General features: G+C 47.4%; 1 protein-coding gene across 1 annotated transcript in view; it reads right to left on the bottom strand.

The window, feature by feature from the left end:
* Window positions 1-15,972, bottom strand: part of Tgfa (transforming growth factor alpha) — a 98,631-nt gene that overhangs the window by 62,614 nt on the left and 20,045 nt on the right. The window contains exon 2 of the mRNA XM_074049917.1: window positions 1,652-1,705. Coding sequence (XP_073906018.1) covers window positions 1,652-1,705 — 54 coding nt within the window. The remainder of the gene's footprint in view (window positions 1-1,651; window positions 1,706-15,972) is intronic.

The raw sequence follows: 15,972 nt of genomic DNA on the forward strand, positions 1-15,972 counted from the left end.
CAGCATTCACCTGACAAGGAATAGGAGTAGAAAGCAACCTGGGAAAACATTAAAGGAAGCGCAAATTAAAACTGAGTACCACAAAATTAAAGACAGCGTCATCTACTGTACATATTAAAGGCCGAAGAAGCACTTGGAGATCAGAGTGTTCTAGGAAGGGGGTTGGGGCAATTCTGGAAGAGCATGGTGGAGTCACTAACTGATCCTTCCTTTCTCTCATACATTCATGTCCCAGCCATTTAGGGTGTGGAAGGTGATTCAAAAGGGCAAGAACATCTTCACGGAAAATCTGGTTGACCTTGAACCCCAAAAGCATTGCTTTGGGGTGGGCACATTCACCCTCCCCAAGCATAACATAGAAGAGAGGCCTTTTCTTCTGGGTCATCATAGGCACCCAGGTAGCTTTGATACCTCAATAGTTCAAATGCATCAAGGATAACAGTGCCAAGGGAGGGCTGTGGGGTGGTAGAAGCAGTGGTAGCCAGGGGGCATGGCAGCTTTGTACAGATTTGTAGGGAAAGACCTGTAAGAGTTGAAGAGCAAAGTACCAGGAACAGTGTGTGGCTGGTTAGAGAATTTATGAATATATGGAAACCTGCCTCCTCCCACAGATCTCCCTGAACTACCAGGGAGACATAGCAGTAGAGGATGGGAGCAGAGGCTCGTAAAGCATACCCCATGTTAACAAGGGGGCAGCAGGACTTGCAAGCTCAGGTAACACTGCTACCAATCAGCACAGGTCCCTTGGAAAGCAGTCTGGTAGTTCATAGCAAAGGTCACAAATGTATGCATTCCTGCTCCTGGAGAAACACCTTGAGAAATAATCCAAATAAAGAAAAACCTCTAGGCAAGATGATGTAGCATCCTAACTCAAAGAACCAGAGGCACCATAAATATCCTGTGGGGAATGGTTAATTAAATTCCACCTGCCTATTTAATGGGACATTGCAACGGTTTCAAAGGATAGATTTCAGGACTTTTCAGTGATGCGGAAGTGCACAACTCCAACTCCTGGGTTTCAAAAGCAGGAATCAGAATCACCAGAAGTAACCATATAAAAACTTTAACAGCACAGACAAAGGTTATGAGCAAGGTATAAACATAACAACAGTTGCTTCTCTGCACTGCTAGGATGACGAGGGGTCTGCCTCCTAAACTTCCCAAGCTTTCTGAAATGTTGATTTAGGATTTTTAAAGAGAAAAAAAGGAAACTATTACTAAAAATATCAAAACATGAACCAGAAAATAACTAAGCAAGGACCATCAGGCAGAAGCAGACAAGGGGCTGAGAGATCTGATTGCTTTGTGAGCTGATTCAGTGTGGATGGTTCTGAGCTCTTGGGTCCTGAAGGCCTTGTTTTCTAGCATACCTGTCTACATTAGTTCTCTGGACAGCTGAGGGGGGAAGGGAGTGGGTGACCCCTGAGGGAGCCAACACAGCCCCTCTCAGGCCTATAGTTAAGACCTTCCCGTGGGATTCCCTCTGCCAGCCAAGAGAGGATGGAGGGCTCAGGATAGGCAGGTGTGCATGGGCAGGTGCATGTGGGCAGGAGACCCAGCAGGGAGCTCTTCAGGTGAGAGCTCAGACCCCACAGTAGCCACATCTACAAGCCATACTCCATCTTGCACCCCCAAGGGAGGCTAAACTCACCGCTCAGGGGGGATGTGGTGTTCTCTAGGGCTTGGCACACAGCCAACACGATACCTGTTGGGGAAGCAGAGAAAAAAAGGTAAGTGTCTATTCAGCAAATAACTTCCTCAGAGGACTGGAAGGCAGGCCTTTTGAAAGGCAAACATGTGGTAGTTTGACACAGTGCCCCATGGACAAGCCTGGCTACCTCATTTGATGGGCTCAGTGCAAAATGAGAACATGGGACCCCTTATTCAAAAAACAGGAGAAAGTGCCCATGAAAGGCACTCAAATGTGTTTTCCTTCCTGATGCAGTCTCTCTCCACCTGTTATGCTAGCTTTTGCTTTTTAAAAACACTTTATTAATATAGCTTTACAGTGAGGAAATATGTGTAACATATTTACCATTTTAACTGTTTTCACTTACATTGCTGTGACATTAAGTATGTTCACACCATTGTACATGCCATGGTGTTTTCTCTTTGCCATATATGTTAGTGTACTCCTTTGGGCCTGAAGGTACTTGTAGGGTGAGCACAGCCCCTCATAGACAAGGGGGCAGTGACAAAGTGTGCAATTGAGTAAGGAACCCACTGACTGCTGGGTTTTTCCATGGACCCATGCTGCTGGACCCAAGCACTATGACCCAGCTGGGGTGGAGGAAGTCTAGTCAGGTGTCTGTTCTTCCCAAAGACTGACTGCCCTAGTACAAGGTAGAGGAGTGACCCCCAAGGGTCTTGCACATCCATTCCAGATGAGTCAACACCTGGATTGGGGAAGTGGCTAGGCTCACCCCTCTTAAATTTCCCATTGAATATAGTAAGGAGCTGCCAGCCCAAGATGGTGACAGCTATCACCAAGCTCTGCCCTGAAATGCTAGGGGTAGATGCATCTATCCCCAACACTTTTCATATTTAGGCCCCACCAGGGACAGAGCATGCAGGGGCAATGACCACCAGGGGAGGCAGGAGATGGCCGGCAGGCAGGACCACAGGAACGAGGGCTCTTGGCCTTCCATGCATACTCACTGTCCCATGGGATTTCCTTTGCAGGACACAGATCCAAAACTAAAACCACAAGAATGTCAGATCTGCCACTGCACGGCATTAAACCCCAAGATTAGGGCCACTATGAGCATGGGGCTCTGTGTGACCCATAAAGCCACCTCTGCCAACAGATGACCTTGAGTGCCCTCACATTACAGTACTGGAGGTTTCTGGAAACACAGCAGAAAAATTCCAATGAAGAAGGAAACTTTTTTGAGTTCTGCAATTGGCATGAATTAACTTCCCCAAGCTGAAGAGATGAAAGAAGTCCCAGAGGCTATGCAAAGGGGCTGTGCCTTGGGCAGGTAGCCCTAGAAGGTAGATACCCCAAGTTAGCACAGAAAACAAGAAAAGTTCTGTCTGCTACTCCACCATTGCACACGACTCATGCAACCTCCTGAGGGGCTCTTTGCCCCTTTGCACTTAGGTGGACACAGGAGTCCTGTTTCTTAGAGGACAACACACTTGGGACAGAGAAAGCCATCACACTGGCAACTCTGCTTCTGCCTCTGACATGAGAAAGATCCCAAGAGGGTCCCGCAGCTTTGATGCAGGTGTGGCATGAACTTCCCAAGTACTGAGAGGCTGGACCATGTATTTGGACTGCAGCAGGGTGGGGTGGAGTGAGGGCAATGGGAGAGAAAATGCGGAAACTCACTCATCTTTCTTGTGGCCCCACAGATGCTAATTTTGGAAGCAAGGATCTTGGGATCCCCTGGACACACTCCAAAGGGTGAGTCTGTAGTCCATACACCAAGTGTTTGAGGAAAGCATTCCTGATGCAGCCAGGAAAAGTCTTTGTGGTTGTACCCTTGAAGCTGGGGGACAGTCACATTGTGACTTTGCTGGCACTGCCACAAACCACTCTGGGCTCAAATCAGCCAGTGATCTGTAACCATGTCAAAGGACTACACTGGAGAAGCTTTGCATACCTCTGGAGGGGAGTAGGACTGGCCTGTCAGGAACTGGTCCTGACCTAATGAGCTCTCTTTCCACCTCCTTTCCACCTGCACCCTGGCAGACAAAGTAAACACAGTACAGCTCCTGGGCCTCACGTCAGCCTCTGTTGCACAGACAACCCCCATCTCTCCAGAAAGATGAGGGTGTGCTCTGGGGCCAGTCCCCCAGCCTTGGGGAGAGTCGCTTCCCTTCCTGTTCCTCACCTGTAAGCTATCAGCTGCCAAACTCACAAAAGCATTTTGGGTATTAATTAAAATTTGCAAAACCACCATGTTCCATAGATGAAAAAGACTGCATTTTTATTCATAATTTGAGCAGTGTGTGAAGAATACTTCCTTTCCATCCCCTCATCTTCCTAAGGAAAACAGCTTTTGAATGCTCTGGCTTCACTCTGCCTTAGGAGGGCTTGAACCAGGAAGATGGGAGCCAGGCCTCTCTCTTCTCAGGTGTGTGTGTGGGTGCCACTGATCAGGTATGGACTAGTTCCAGACTCAGCAGAGGGTTTTGCATATGTTATCTTACTTTGTCCTAATAACAGTCCATGACACACACATCTCCCAGCTTCCCTACCTTCCCATTCAGCTGGTGCGATACCCAATGTACAGATGAGGAAACTGAGGATTAGACTTTGAAATCTACTCAAGCTCCAATAGCCAAGTTCAGACTCAAGTCTGTCCAACTGCTGTGCCAAGGCAGTGCTGGATCATCATACTACAGTCGGTCATGAAACAGATTCATCAGGTGACCCTTCTGTCTTAAACAACAGGTTCTACAGGCCCAGGGTTTAGGCTTGAACCCTCTCTTCTGGGAACCACAGTTACTGCCTCTTGGGATTTTCCCATTGCCTTTAGTCTCCCCTGTGAGCAAGCTCCACTGAGGGACTGCCTAGTCCCCTTAAACTCTGATCTTGGGCTGCATGGCTGTGCTTGGAAAGCTGGGCTGCACGAAGGCCTTCCAGGAACACATGGCCTTGGCAGATTCTGGGATCATGACATACAAAAGAAAGAGTGGGGAGAGCCCAGCTGCAGGGCCAGCCACAGCCACAGTGCTCAGGGAGACTATTCAGACACAGGTGTGGCTGCAGCCACAGGTTCCTGCCATTGAGTATTAAAACCACCTGCCACTGGCACTCAGAATGGAAGGCAGGCTCTAGGGCCACCCAGCCAGCCTCCCTTGGGGACAGGAATCCCTTTCAGGCTGCTCCTGCCAACATCCCATTTTTGTCTAAATAGCTCCCAAGTGGGAAATCCCGACTGTGGACTTCAAAAAGGAAAAAAAGAATAGAAGGGGGTAGTGTTGAGGGGAAAACCACACATAACGGAAGGAAAAACTTATGAAAGCCTGATTCTCACCCACCCCCAAATTAGGGTAGGAATCCAGGCCTGCCCCAAAGGCAGGACAAGGGTTGCCATGCTTCTAACTCAGCTGTTTAGAACCGAGACAACAGTTTCCAAAAGAAACAACATAATAAGAGAGGCAATCCAATTTATCTGGGAGTTCACAGAGTGGAGTCACCTCAAAACCCACCCACAGATGTGCCGGTGGTAAATACTATTGAGAGAGTCTAGCCAATGTCCCTCTGTGCCCAAGAACAGGGCATCCTCCCTCCAGCCCCTTGCTCCTGCATGGGATTGGCAATTTAGATGGCACCCAGGTTGTGCCCTCAGCGCACACCCTATGTTCTCACCTGGAGACCACCTCTTCTGGGGGCACTCAGCGGTAGTGTCCAGGCCTGGGAGGCGCATCCTTGGCCCCTGGCCACTCCAGCAGAAGTGACCATGTCCTGCTCTAGCTTCTCCTGCAGGCTGTATTTGCTTCTGGGCTCCTGCCTACTCCTCTGGACAGTCAGTGGTTTGCCCAGAATATCAAGACCTTGATGTCTCATCCATATTTGGAGTGAGGGGTGAGGTTCTGGTGATGGGAAGATGTATGGAGGTTTGAGGGAGGGCACAGCTGATCTGTTTGGGTACAGGATACTTTGGGTCTTGAAGAGGTGGTGAGGAAAGGCCTCTAAGTGAAGAAGGATGCAAGCAAGGCAGAGGGGAAGAGTGGGCCAGAGTGGGGCAGGAAAGAGAGATGGTCGTTCAGGGGGCTGCCAGTTTCCTCCCTTCCTTTCCTACCATGCTTGGGGTGGTAGCCATAAGGAACAGTGCCAGGAATTCAGGAAGAGGTGGGCAGTACCTACAGGGATTCTGCAGCTCAGGAACATCTGCAGGGGCACCTGGATGGGCACAAAATGTACAAATGGGTCCCACAGAGCCCAAGGCCTGCCAGTACAGATCCATGGCATCTTCCCTTAGGAATTATATCTCAACACCAGAACTAACTGAAACATTGCAGGATTTCCTCTGCATTAGGAAAAATTATTCAATGTACAATTTTATCAATATTTCTGAATTCAAGAGTTTGGCAGCAGGTGAAAATGCTGGCTTAACGATGAGAACTGATCCAGAAGGATAAAGAGAGCACAGTGCAGATAGGGACAAGATGGGGTGCTGGTACGACCAGGGTGCCAGAAGCCTGTCCCCGAGACTGAACATCTGAATATGTAGAATTCTACATATTCAGATTCTGAATATGTAGAATCTGAATATGTAGATTAGCATATGAGGGCCAGAAGGAGCCATGTGGCATCCCCATAAAAAGAGCCACCACTGGGAAGAGGTGACAGTTCACATTCGGCCCTGCTCCCAGTGATGCCATAACCTGGCTCCAGAGGACAACAGCAAAGCTGCAGAGGAAATTGTGGAGGAACTGGCCAGACAGGATTAGGAGAACTCTGGGGACAGCAAAGAGAGAAGTTTAGAAATAGGTGACATGGGAATGAATCACCATGGGCAGATGGGCTTATGGGACAGAGGGCTCTTCCCGTCACCATTCCAGCCTCTGGAGCACTCTTTCTTCCAAAACACAGGGTAGGCCCTGTGACCCAGGGAGGGAATCTAATAGGGAAATCACTTGAAAAGGCTAATGTCATATTTCAGGTGGCAGGTCCTGATACACAGAGCAAAGAAACCAGTGAAGTAGGGATGGGGCAGCTTTTCATTACAAACCCCCACCAACCAGTGAGGTTCTGATGCTCCCTAACACAGCCATGTCAGTGCATGAGTTAACCAACAAGATATTTCTGGGCCTGGGGAAGGCAATGCAATGGAGGCAGCCTGCGGGGTCTACTGAGCTCTCACCTCACATGGGTCAGTTATGGGATTATTATGTAGCTGATACTGTGATTAGTAAGAGTTAGGGCTGGGGGCGTAGCTCAAGTGATAAAGTCCCTGTCTAGCAAGTGCAAGGCCTTGAATTCAACCCCTAGTACCACCACCAAAAAAGAAAAAAGAAAAAAAGGTAGCTGCAACATTTGTTTTCACACTTACTGTGTGCCCTGAATCACCTATTCAATACTCAAAGTACGAAGTAGTCACCACAGGTTCAGTATTCCTAGTCCAAAATGCTTAGGACCAGAAGTGTTTCAGATTTCAGATATTTTTTGTCAGATTTTGGAATATTCATGTGTGTATAATGAAATATCTTGGGAATGGGACCCAAGTGTAAACACAAAATCCATTTATGTTTCATATACGCTTTATACATGTAGACTGAAGGTAACTTTATGTAATGTTCTTGTAATGTGCATTTTATTTTAACTACAATACATCACATGAGGTCAGGTGCAGAATTTTCCACTGTTGGCATCCTGTGGGTACTCAAATTTTGGGGGGCATTTTGGATTTCAGATTTTTGTATTAGGTATGCTCAAGCTGTAGTACGCTCCCATTTTAGAAGTAAGAAAGTGGAGGTACAGAGGGTTAAGTTACTTGCCCAGTGTCCTCCAGTTTGTAAGTGACAGACACTGCAGCTCATGTTACAGGGCTTGACTAGTCCCACTGTGCTCCAGTGCACTCCTGGGAAGTATAGCTAAAGAACATAGGTGTGCTCAAAAGATCACCTCCACCATTTCTCACGTGGTCCTAGCTAGACATGAAACAGTAGCTTGTCTAGTTGGTCTAAGAAAGCAGACCAACAGAGAAGCTCAGAGACTAGGGTCATCTATGAATGGTGCTACCTTTAGCAAGTTGTGTCACCTTTTTCATCTTTGGGCTCTTTGTCTTTAAGTGGCAGAGTTGGGCCAGAAGATTTGCCACATCGCTAAATTCCAGCCATCTATGAAGATACAGCACTGTCTATCTTCTTCAACCAACTAGCTGAGGGGCACAATGGCCTTGATTCAACCTCTTATAAGTGGGTCCCCTGGTCTGAACTGGTGATCAGGAAAAAATGATAGCTACCTGTGCATTGTCTCAAAGAGGGTGTGCCTAGGTTTTGACAATTTTGTCTTCTAATTTAACATGGCATTTATATCAATCATCAGAAGATGGATAAGGTCCTAAACCAAGGCACTCTGCATTCTACAACTTCAATGCAGACCATGTTGGCTTACCATCCTATCTCAAGATTGCAGCCCATGATGGCCAGTGAGCCTGGAACCCTAAATGCCCTTCCTAATGACCCCTGGGGTGGCCATAAGCAGCAAAGTCCAACTTGATGAGTCTAAGGCAATACTTGTGATTATGACGGTACAGATAGCAGGCCAGGATTACCTGACAGCACATAGGAATTTTCCACATCTATCTAAATATATCTGAGAATGGGAAAAACCAAAGTGTTCAGAACGAGCCTTCAGAATCAGGAAGGAGGAAAGATGGGGGACCTACACTACAACCCTCTGCCATTTTAAAATCTGACATGGGGTCTGTCATTGCAGAACAGGAGCTTTGCCATCAGACCCGGGTTCAAATCCTTCCTTTGCTGCTCCTTAACCTTGGGACTTTGGCTACATGACCTAGCCTTGCTGAGCTTTGGTATCTATCTATAAAGTAAGGATAACCAGGACTACTGCAAAGATTAAGAGAAAGGCTTGGGGATATACCCAAAAGACTGACACAGGTTACTCCAGAGGCACCTGCACACCCATGTTTATTGCAGCGCTATTCACAATAGCCAAGTTATGGAAATGGATTAAGAAAATATGGTATCTGACAAATGATTAAGAAAATATGGTATCTATACACAATGGAATTTTACTCTGACAAGAAGAAGAACAAAATGTTATTATTTGCTGGTAAATGGATGGAATTGGAGAACATCATTCTGAGTGAGGTTAGCCTGGCCCAAAAGACCAAAAATCGTATGTTCTCCCTCATATGTGGACATTAGATCAAGGGCAAACACAACAAGGGGATTGGACTTTGATCACATGATAAAGCATGAGCACACAAGGGAGGTATGAGGATAGGTAAGACACCTAAAAAACTAGCTAGCATTTGTTGCCCTCAACACAGAGAAACTAAAGCAGATACTTTAAAGCAACTGAGGCCAATAGGAGAAGGGGACCAGGAACTAGAGAAAAGGTTAGATCAAAAAGAATTAACCTAGAAGGTAACACACACGCACAGGAAATCAATGTGAGTCAACTCCCTGTATAGCTATCCTTATCTCAACCAGCAAAAACCCTTGGTCCTTCCTATTATTGCTTATATTCTCTCTTCAACAAAATTAGAAATAAGGGCAAAATAGTTTCTGCTGGGTATCGAGGGGGTGGGGGGGAGAAGGAGGGGGTGGGGGAAGGGGGGAGAAATGACCCAGATATTGTATGCACATATAAAAAAAAAAATTAAGAGAAAGGAAATGCAATGGACTACACAAGGTCTGACCGCTGTGAGCACCCACTAACCATGCCAGTTGATGCTGCTTCTCTTTGGCTTATTTCATTTTAACTTCCAGGAATTCAGGATGAGAAGGAGGTGGCACGGTCCCCTTTTCCTGCCCTCTCTGGAATTCACCAAAAAAACTTCAGCAAAGGGACTTTACTGGAGGTCTCAGGGTCATCTGGATATTCCAGGGCACTGGTCTTTCAATATTCTACTTTTGAGGGTTTTAAAAAACTTTTTAAAAGTTTTTATTTACTAGTCAGGCATGGTGGTTTAAGCCTGTAATCTTAGCTATTTGGGAGGCAAAGATGGAGAGGATGGAGGTCAGCCAGGCCAAATGTTTTTGAGACCCCATCTCAACCAGTGGGTGGACACAGTGGTATATTCCTGTCATCCTGGTTACTTGGTGGGGGGCACAAATAGGAGGATAGTGGTTTGAGCTGTTGCAGGCAGAAAGTGAGATCCTATTTCAAAAATAACCAATGCAAAAAGGATTGGTGGAGTGGCTCAAGAGGTAGAGCACCTGCCTAGCAAGCTCTAAGGCCCTGAGTTCAATCCCCAGCACTGCCAAAAAAATTTTTGTCATTTACTTATGTTTATCAATAAAGTATTTATTGAGCACTTGTGTTTTGTAAGTGAAAGAAAGAGAAAGAAAGAAAGAAAAGAAAAAGAAAAGAAAGAAAACCTGAGATCTGTGACTTGCCCTCACAATGTCTAAGCCACATGGGGAAGTAGCAGTATCCACACAAAGAGAGAAAAAGGCAGACTTCACACCACTGCAAGGCAGACAAGTGTGGGCTGCTGATGTCACCACCACCACCCACCAAATGCACCACAGGGACCCTGCGTTTCCACAGACACTTCCTTGTTTCCATGCCCCAAACACATCTCCAACCCCACAATTCTGCCATGGCCTGCCACTCAAGTCTCATGTTCAAAAGTAAACTCATTCCCTCCCACCTCCTCCTGTGTTCTTAGTGGGCTTGAAGATCAGACAGCCACTGTCAGCCACTCCCTCTCGTTTACCCCTGCCCATGCCAAGGCCAGTTCTCCCACACACCCACATGGCCATCCTATCCACCCCCTGTATCCTGAGGCCCTGCCCCCAGCCAGGCCTCATCATCTCTCCCTGGGCTAGCACCACAGTTGCCAAACTGGTTCTCCTGCCAACAACTTGTTTTACCTTTGCTCCTGCTGCCAGAGTGAGTTTGCTGGACCATATCTTTTCCTCCAGGTCTCCATGGGCTGGCTCCACACACTCACAATCCAGTCCAGAGTCCCAAGCAGAGATCTGAAATGTATAACCTGGTCCCAGACTTATTTCCATCTAATCCGCCACCCACCTCCTGCCAGGCAATGGGACTCCTGCTGCCTGCCCCACCCCCATCCCTGTATGCAGCCTGCTCAGTCCCTTGATTCCTGCTACTCAGATCTTGACTCAAGTCCTTGGGGCTGGTGACCTTTGTTTCGCTGCCTAAACCTATGCTATAAAGTCACAAAGAGTTATTCATCCCATGGACAAAGTTTTTGTAAAGCACAAAATGAGGGGAAATAATCACTCCGTCACAGTAATCCTTGCCTTGTGATTTGGAGGTGTTCTTGTCTTATCCATATGCCCATCTAGCATGGCCAGGAACCATCCTTTATTCTTCTTTGTCCTCACACCTGGCACAATGCCTGGCACCTCATTAGGTTCTCTTGACCAGCTTGAGAAGAGAGTTGGAGGGGTGTGTAGTGAGAGCCTACAGAGGGGGAATGGGGACACCAGCTGATCCCCAAGAATTCCTAGCTCCCATCCCTTTCTTCCTACATACAGCTCCAGGCCTTGATCCTCATGCTGATTTCAGTGGAGAAGGAGCACACGTAAATCATTGATTCATTCATTCACCCATGGGCTTACTGAGCATCTGTGTGGCACAGTAGGTGCTAGAGAGATAGGAGAACCAGATCCCGACTCTCACAACCTGCACGGTACATTCTTGCTGTGAGAAATAATCCTTCTAATTCTTGAAAACCATTACATCGAACTCCATTATGTGTCTGGCTATACCTTCATTCAGTTTGGTGGTAAGTTAAAATGTGTTTTCTCTTTAAATAATGATGTTAAATAGTTCTACCAAAATATAGATGAACCAGGGAGAAGTGAAGGAAGTGTGGTCCTAGCTGAAGCCTGGAGTTAGGGCTGCTTAACTGGCCCACCCATGTGACCCTGAGTTGTTTGGTCACCAGATGAGATGATCTATGAAACTTTTTGTTTTCCTATTAGCTCATTTTGTTGACTTTATGAGAAAACAGAAAGCCCTGCATTGGGCAGCCCCAAAGAGGCCAGAGCATTTAAAGGAGGCAGAGGAGGTAAAAAGGGTTGGAGAGCTCATTCAAAGGCTTTGCAGTAGTAACTTGCCCAGCCCCCCAAGTTCACTGATCACTGTGTGCCCACAGCTCTTCAAAGATGGCATGTGCTGCAAGAAGTTATATTCTAGGGGAAGACACACACTGAAGCAAACACACTCCGGAATATTCCTGCCAGTGTTTCTCTAGGCAAACCCTTACTTCCACTAGATACATCTGCCTGGCCTAGGTCTTCTAAATACACCATCTCATTCTCTCCATCCAACCTCGTTTCTACCCAGCTTTCAAAGCCCAGTCCAGCCATCACACTCTCCACAATGCCCACCGCTCAGCGGTCAGGGCCCTTGTCCTTGAGCACCTGGACTCTTGTCAGTCCTGGGACTAGGAGTAGATACAGTTGGGTGACACACAAGGGCTACTTGGGGTGACTTGTCCCTTCCTCTTTCAGCTCAGACCTCATTTTCCACCATCTCTGATTTAGAAAAACATTACTGTTTTCAGAGGACAAGTGAGAAAATTTGTAAAACACTTTTAGATGTTTAGAGGTGAGGGTTTAATAAATGCCCAGAAGTGACACCTCATGTACAGGGTCAGCCGAGAGAACAGCACTGCCAAAGGGGGTGACATCCAGAAAAGCATGCAAAAACCAACCAACCAAACAAACAAAAAAACAACTGCTAAGCCACTGAGACCCTTGAAGGAAGAGACTGGTGCTGCCCTGTTGGGACACCTTCTTTCCCAAGGCCCAGCAGGTAGGATATGACACATTGCTACACAGAAATCTTCCTCTACTTCCCTCAACACTCTCCCCACTTCAAAGCCTGATAGAACAGGGCTGCCCACTGGCCCACTGGCCTGAGGGGGGCCCTTTTATTGAGCAGAGCAAACAACACACAGGCAACACTTCCTGGGCTAACAATCAGTTAACCAGGAGGTGAGATGCCAGCATCTCCTAAGGGCCCGTGCCATGCCTATCTGTACAGATCTGTGCTACACCCTTTTTGGCCAGGAGGGAGTAGATCTCTTCCTCAGAGTTAAGGTTTATCAAAGACCTGGACCTGGGCTAGGTACTGAGTCAAACTTCCTCTTCCTTTGGGTCTGCTCCTGTGCTGGGAGTTCCTGGCATAGAGAGGCAGCAGGGCCAGTATTGCTGAGCGAGTCCTCTCCTCTCTGGCTGGCTGGAGTTTCCTGGCTGCTGAATCACTAACAGGCTCTACCAGGGCTGAGCTCTGAGATGCCAAAGATGCTGTGCTCAGAGACCTGCTTCAGCTCACTGACACTGGGATTTGAGCCCTGAGGAAGTGTCTCCAGAAAGGGCTACACTTGACTTTCCCAGAGTCCTAGAGGGAGGAAGAAGAGCCCACGAGTGGGCTAGAGACAAAGCTGGGGATCAAGCCCCAGACACCATAGTCTACCCACAGAAGCAGGCCTCTCAGAGCCGGAACCTGCCAAATAGAGAGCCTTGGTGCCAGGAAATATAGGAACCAAATGCCATCTCCACATAAGTCCATAAGAATGTGACAAGGAATTTTTCACCTGTGTGGGTCCACTGGCCCCACTGCAACTTCTCTTGTCTTGTGGTGGTTCCCAGAATTGTCATCCTCTGGCCCAGCTGTGGTTCTGCTCCTTAGACCAGCAGGGTTGCCTCTTGGTAGCTCCAACCCAGCCAGGTGCATCCCCTCGGCTGTGGCCAGGACATATGTAGTCAAACCTCCCAGCCACTGGCTTTGAAGTAGTGTGTGAGCAGGAAGGAGGGAAAAAGAAGCAATCCTTGTACTCTGCCCCATTTTCTGTGTGTGAGTGACAAACTCATCCCTTTCCACTGCACCATGACACAGAGGACAGCACCCTGCAGAAGGCAGTGTGACTTTGCAGAATCTCAGATCAATGCAGCACTAGCTTAGGCATGGTGACAATTTGGGGGAGGGGACAGCACTAGACCAATGCTTTCTCTACCCTCTGCCATCGCTCCTTAGGAGAGCTCTTTTGACCAGATAAGGTGGCTAATTAAGACGCAAGGTCCAACCTGGAGGAAACAAGTCTTCAGACCAACAGTTTCATGAGTTAAGCAGGAAACACCGGTAAATTCTTATAATCCTATAGGACACTGCAGACTGGTAAAGTGAGAGGCAGGAAGGGGAGGAAGAAGGAGAGGACAGGTCAGGGTCTGAAGGAGGAGGAGAGTACGGAATAACTGCTTTTTGCTGAGAGACACCAACCAGATCCCCCCTGGCTTAGGACTTCTTACTGCTAGTAGTGCTCCACCCCGGGGCATGTTGAAACCTATAGGGGTAGCTTTTTGATCATCACAGCCACTATGGGGACACTCCTGGTATTTAATGGGTGGGTCCTGAGGGTTCTGTGGTCACATGCCACCAGCTGTTCAGGGGGTGCTGCAAATGCACTCAGTTGTGTGTGAAGTTGTGGTTTGACTCTGGAGACAAACCAGTAAGGAATGGGGCATGCTGGCCACAGGGTTTTGGAGTAGAGCATCGAGTGCCATTGGTGGTGTGAATTTAAAACACTTCAAAAGAAAACAAAAGCATATTTGGAATCATTCAGTATTTTGGGAAGTCAGAATAGCGCCCCTCTGGGGAAGATGGGGTGAGAGCTCCTCACTAGCTCTGCTGTTGTCCTTTTCTCTACTTGCCCATTTTGGGGTTTTGTTGGGAGAGGGCAGAACTGAGAAGCAAAAAGGGAGGAGGAGCAAGATAAGAGAACTTTTTTCCTCTCTCTAAAATGGCTAGGCTCTGGTGAAAACAGGAGGGCCTGCAGGAGGGTCACAGAAAAAAATGAACTGAACAGTGCTCCTCATGGAAGTCCCAGAGAGTGGGCAGCAAGGGCCTTGGATTATCCATCAATCTTCTGAAGCATTACCTAGAAAACCAGGCCCATCTCCATGAAAGTGGTTTAGGAATCAAAACCAGCTGCTGAAGTGGTCGGGCCACTCTCGAAGACAAAACCAGACAGTGTAGTGGACTGTTACACAGCAATTTAAAAACTGGGCCATGAAACTACCAAGAGACATGGAGAATCCAGGTGAATAAGGTGTGAGAAGTGCAAGAAGCCAGTCTGGAAAAGACTACACACTATGATTCCAACTGTAGGACATTCTAGAAGAGGTGAAATGTAGAGCTGGTAAAGGTCTGTGGTTTCCATGGGTTAGGAGGGGAAGAAGGAGGGATGGACAAGGGGGCACACAGGAGACTTTCAGAACAGTGAATCCACTCTGGATGACACTATAATGGTGGACTGTGTTATATTGGTAGTGGTAATGTACCAGTGTTGGCTCATCAACAGTAACAAACGAACATACACACCAATGAAACATGCTAATAACTGGGGACCATAAGTGGGGTGAGGTGAGGGAATATTAGAAACTCTGTGCTTTTTACTCAATTTTTCTTTAAACCTGAAACTACTCTAAAAACAGTATTAATTCAAAAAATCAAACAAAACAAAAATAGCTGATAATCACAACACTACAAAATGAATTATTTTCCCCCACATTCTGACTCATTTAGCCATGCTGATTTCCTTACACTTAAGTAAAATATCCTTGTCTAGGAAGGCCCCTGCCATGAGCAGGTTGGATGGGTCTTTTGTCAAAGACTGCTCAGCTACAGATCAAAAACCATGGAGTCCCATGGCTCTCAGCACATTCCTTGCCCCACTGGCTGGGCTGAGTGGGAAGATGGAAGACATGTTAGCCTTTGCCAGTGCTAGGAGTTGTACTCAGCTGAAAACAGAGAGGTCAAGAGCATAGCTATTTCTCATCTGCCATGAGCCATGCTGGAGGGCTGTGTTAACAAGTGTCTATTGACAGTGGTTCCCCAAGGAGGAGCAATGGCCAACCTTGATAATCTCCCTGGGCCGGGCCACTCTTTACTCTAGCTTCACTCTCAAACTGAAAGTGTGTAGATGAGAAGCAGTGGGAAAAAAACAAAAACAAAAAAACCCCATCTCTGTAGAACGGGTCAGGGTAAAGGCTTGGAGGTGACACTAGGGGAGGCAGGGCAGAGCCACCTGTGAGGGGTTTTCCAGGGAAACCTTCCAACAGAGAGGTTGAAAGGCACAGTCAGGCATTGAGCAGCCTTGGGCAAAACAAGTGTCAGGGCCACTGGCCTTACTTGTGTGGTTTCCCAAGTCAAACAGACAGCCTTTCTCAGGGGAGGCTATCAACTGATTTTCTATCTGTTATCAGTGCGCTGGGCCTGAGGCAGCACACACAAGAAGGGTGGTAAATCCAAATGCCTGACTCTCCAGCTACCTCTGAGAG

Source organism: Castor canadensis, chromosome 12 (assembly GCF_047511655.1).
Source record: "Castor canadensis chromosome 12, mCasCan1.hap1v2, whole genome shotgun sequence".
Taxonomy (NCBI): domain Eukaryota; kingdom Metazoa; phylum Chordata; class Mammalia; order Rodentia; family Castoridae; genus Castor; species Castor canadensis.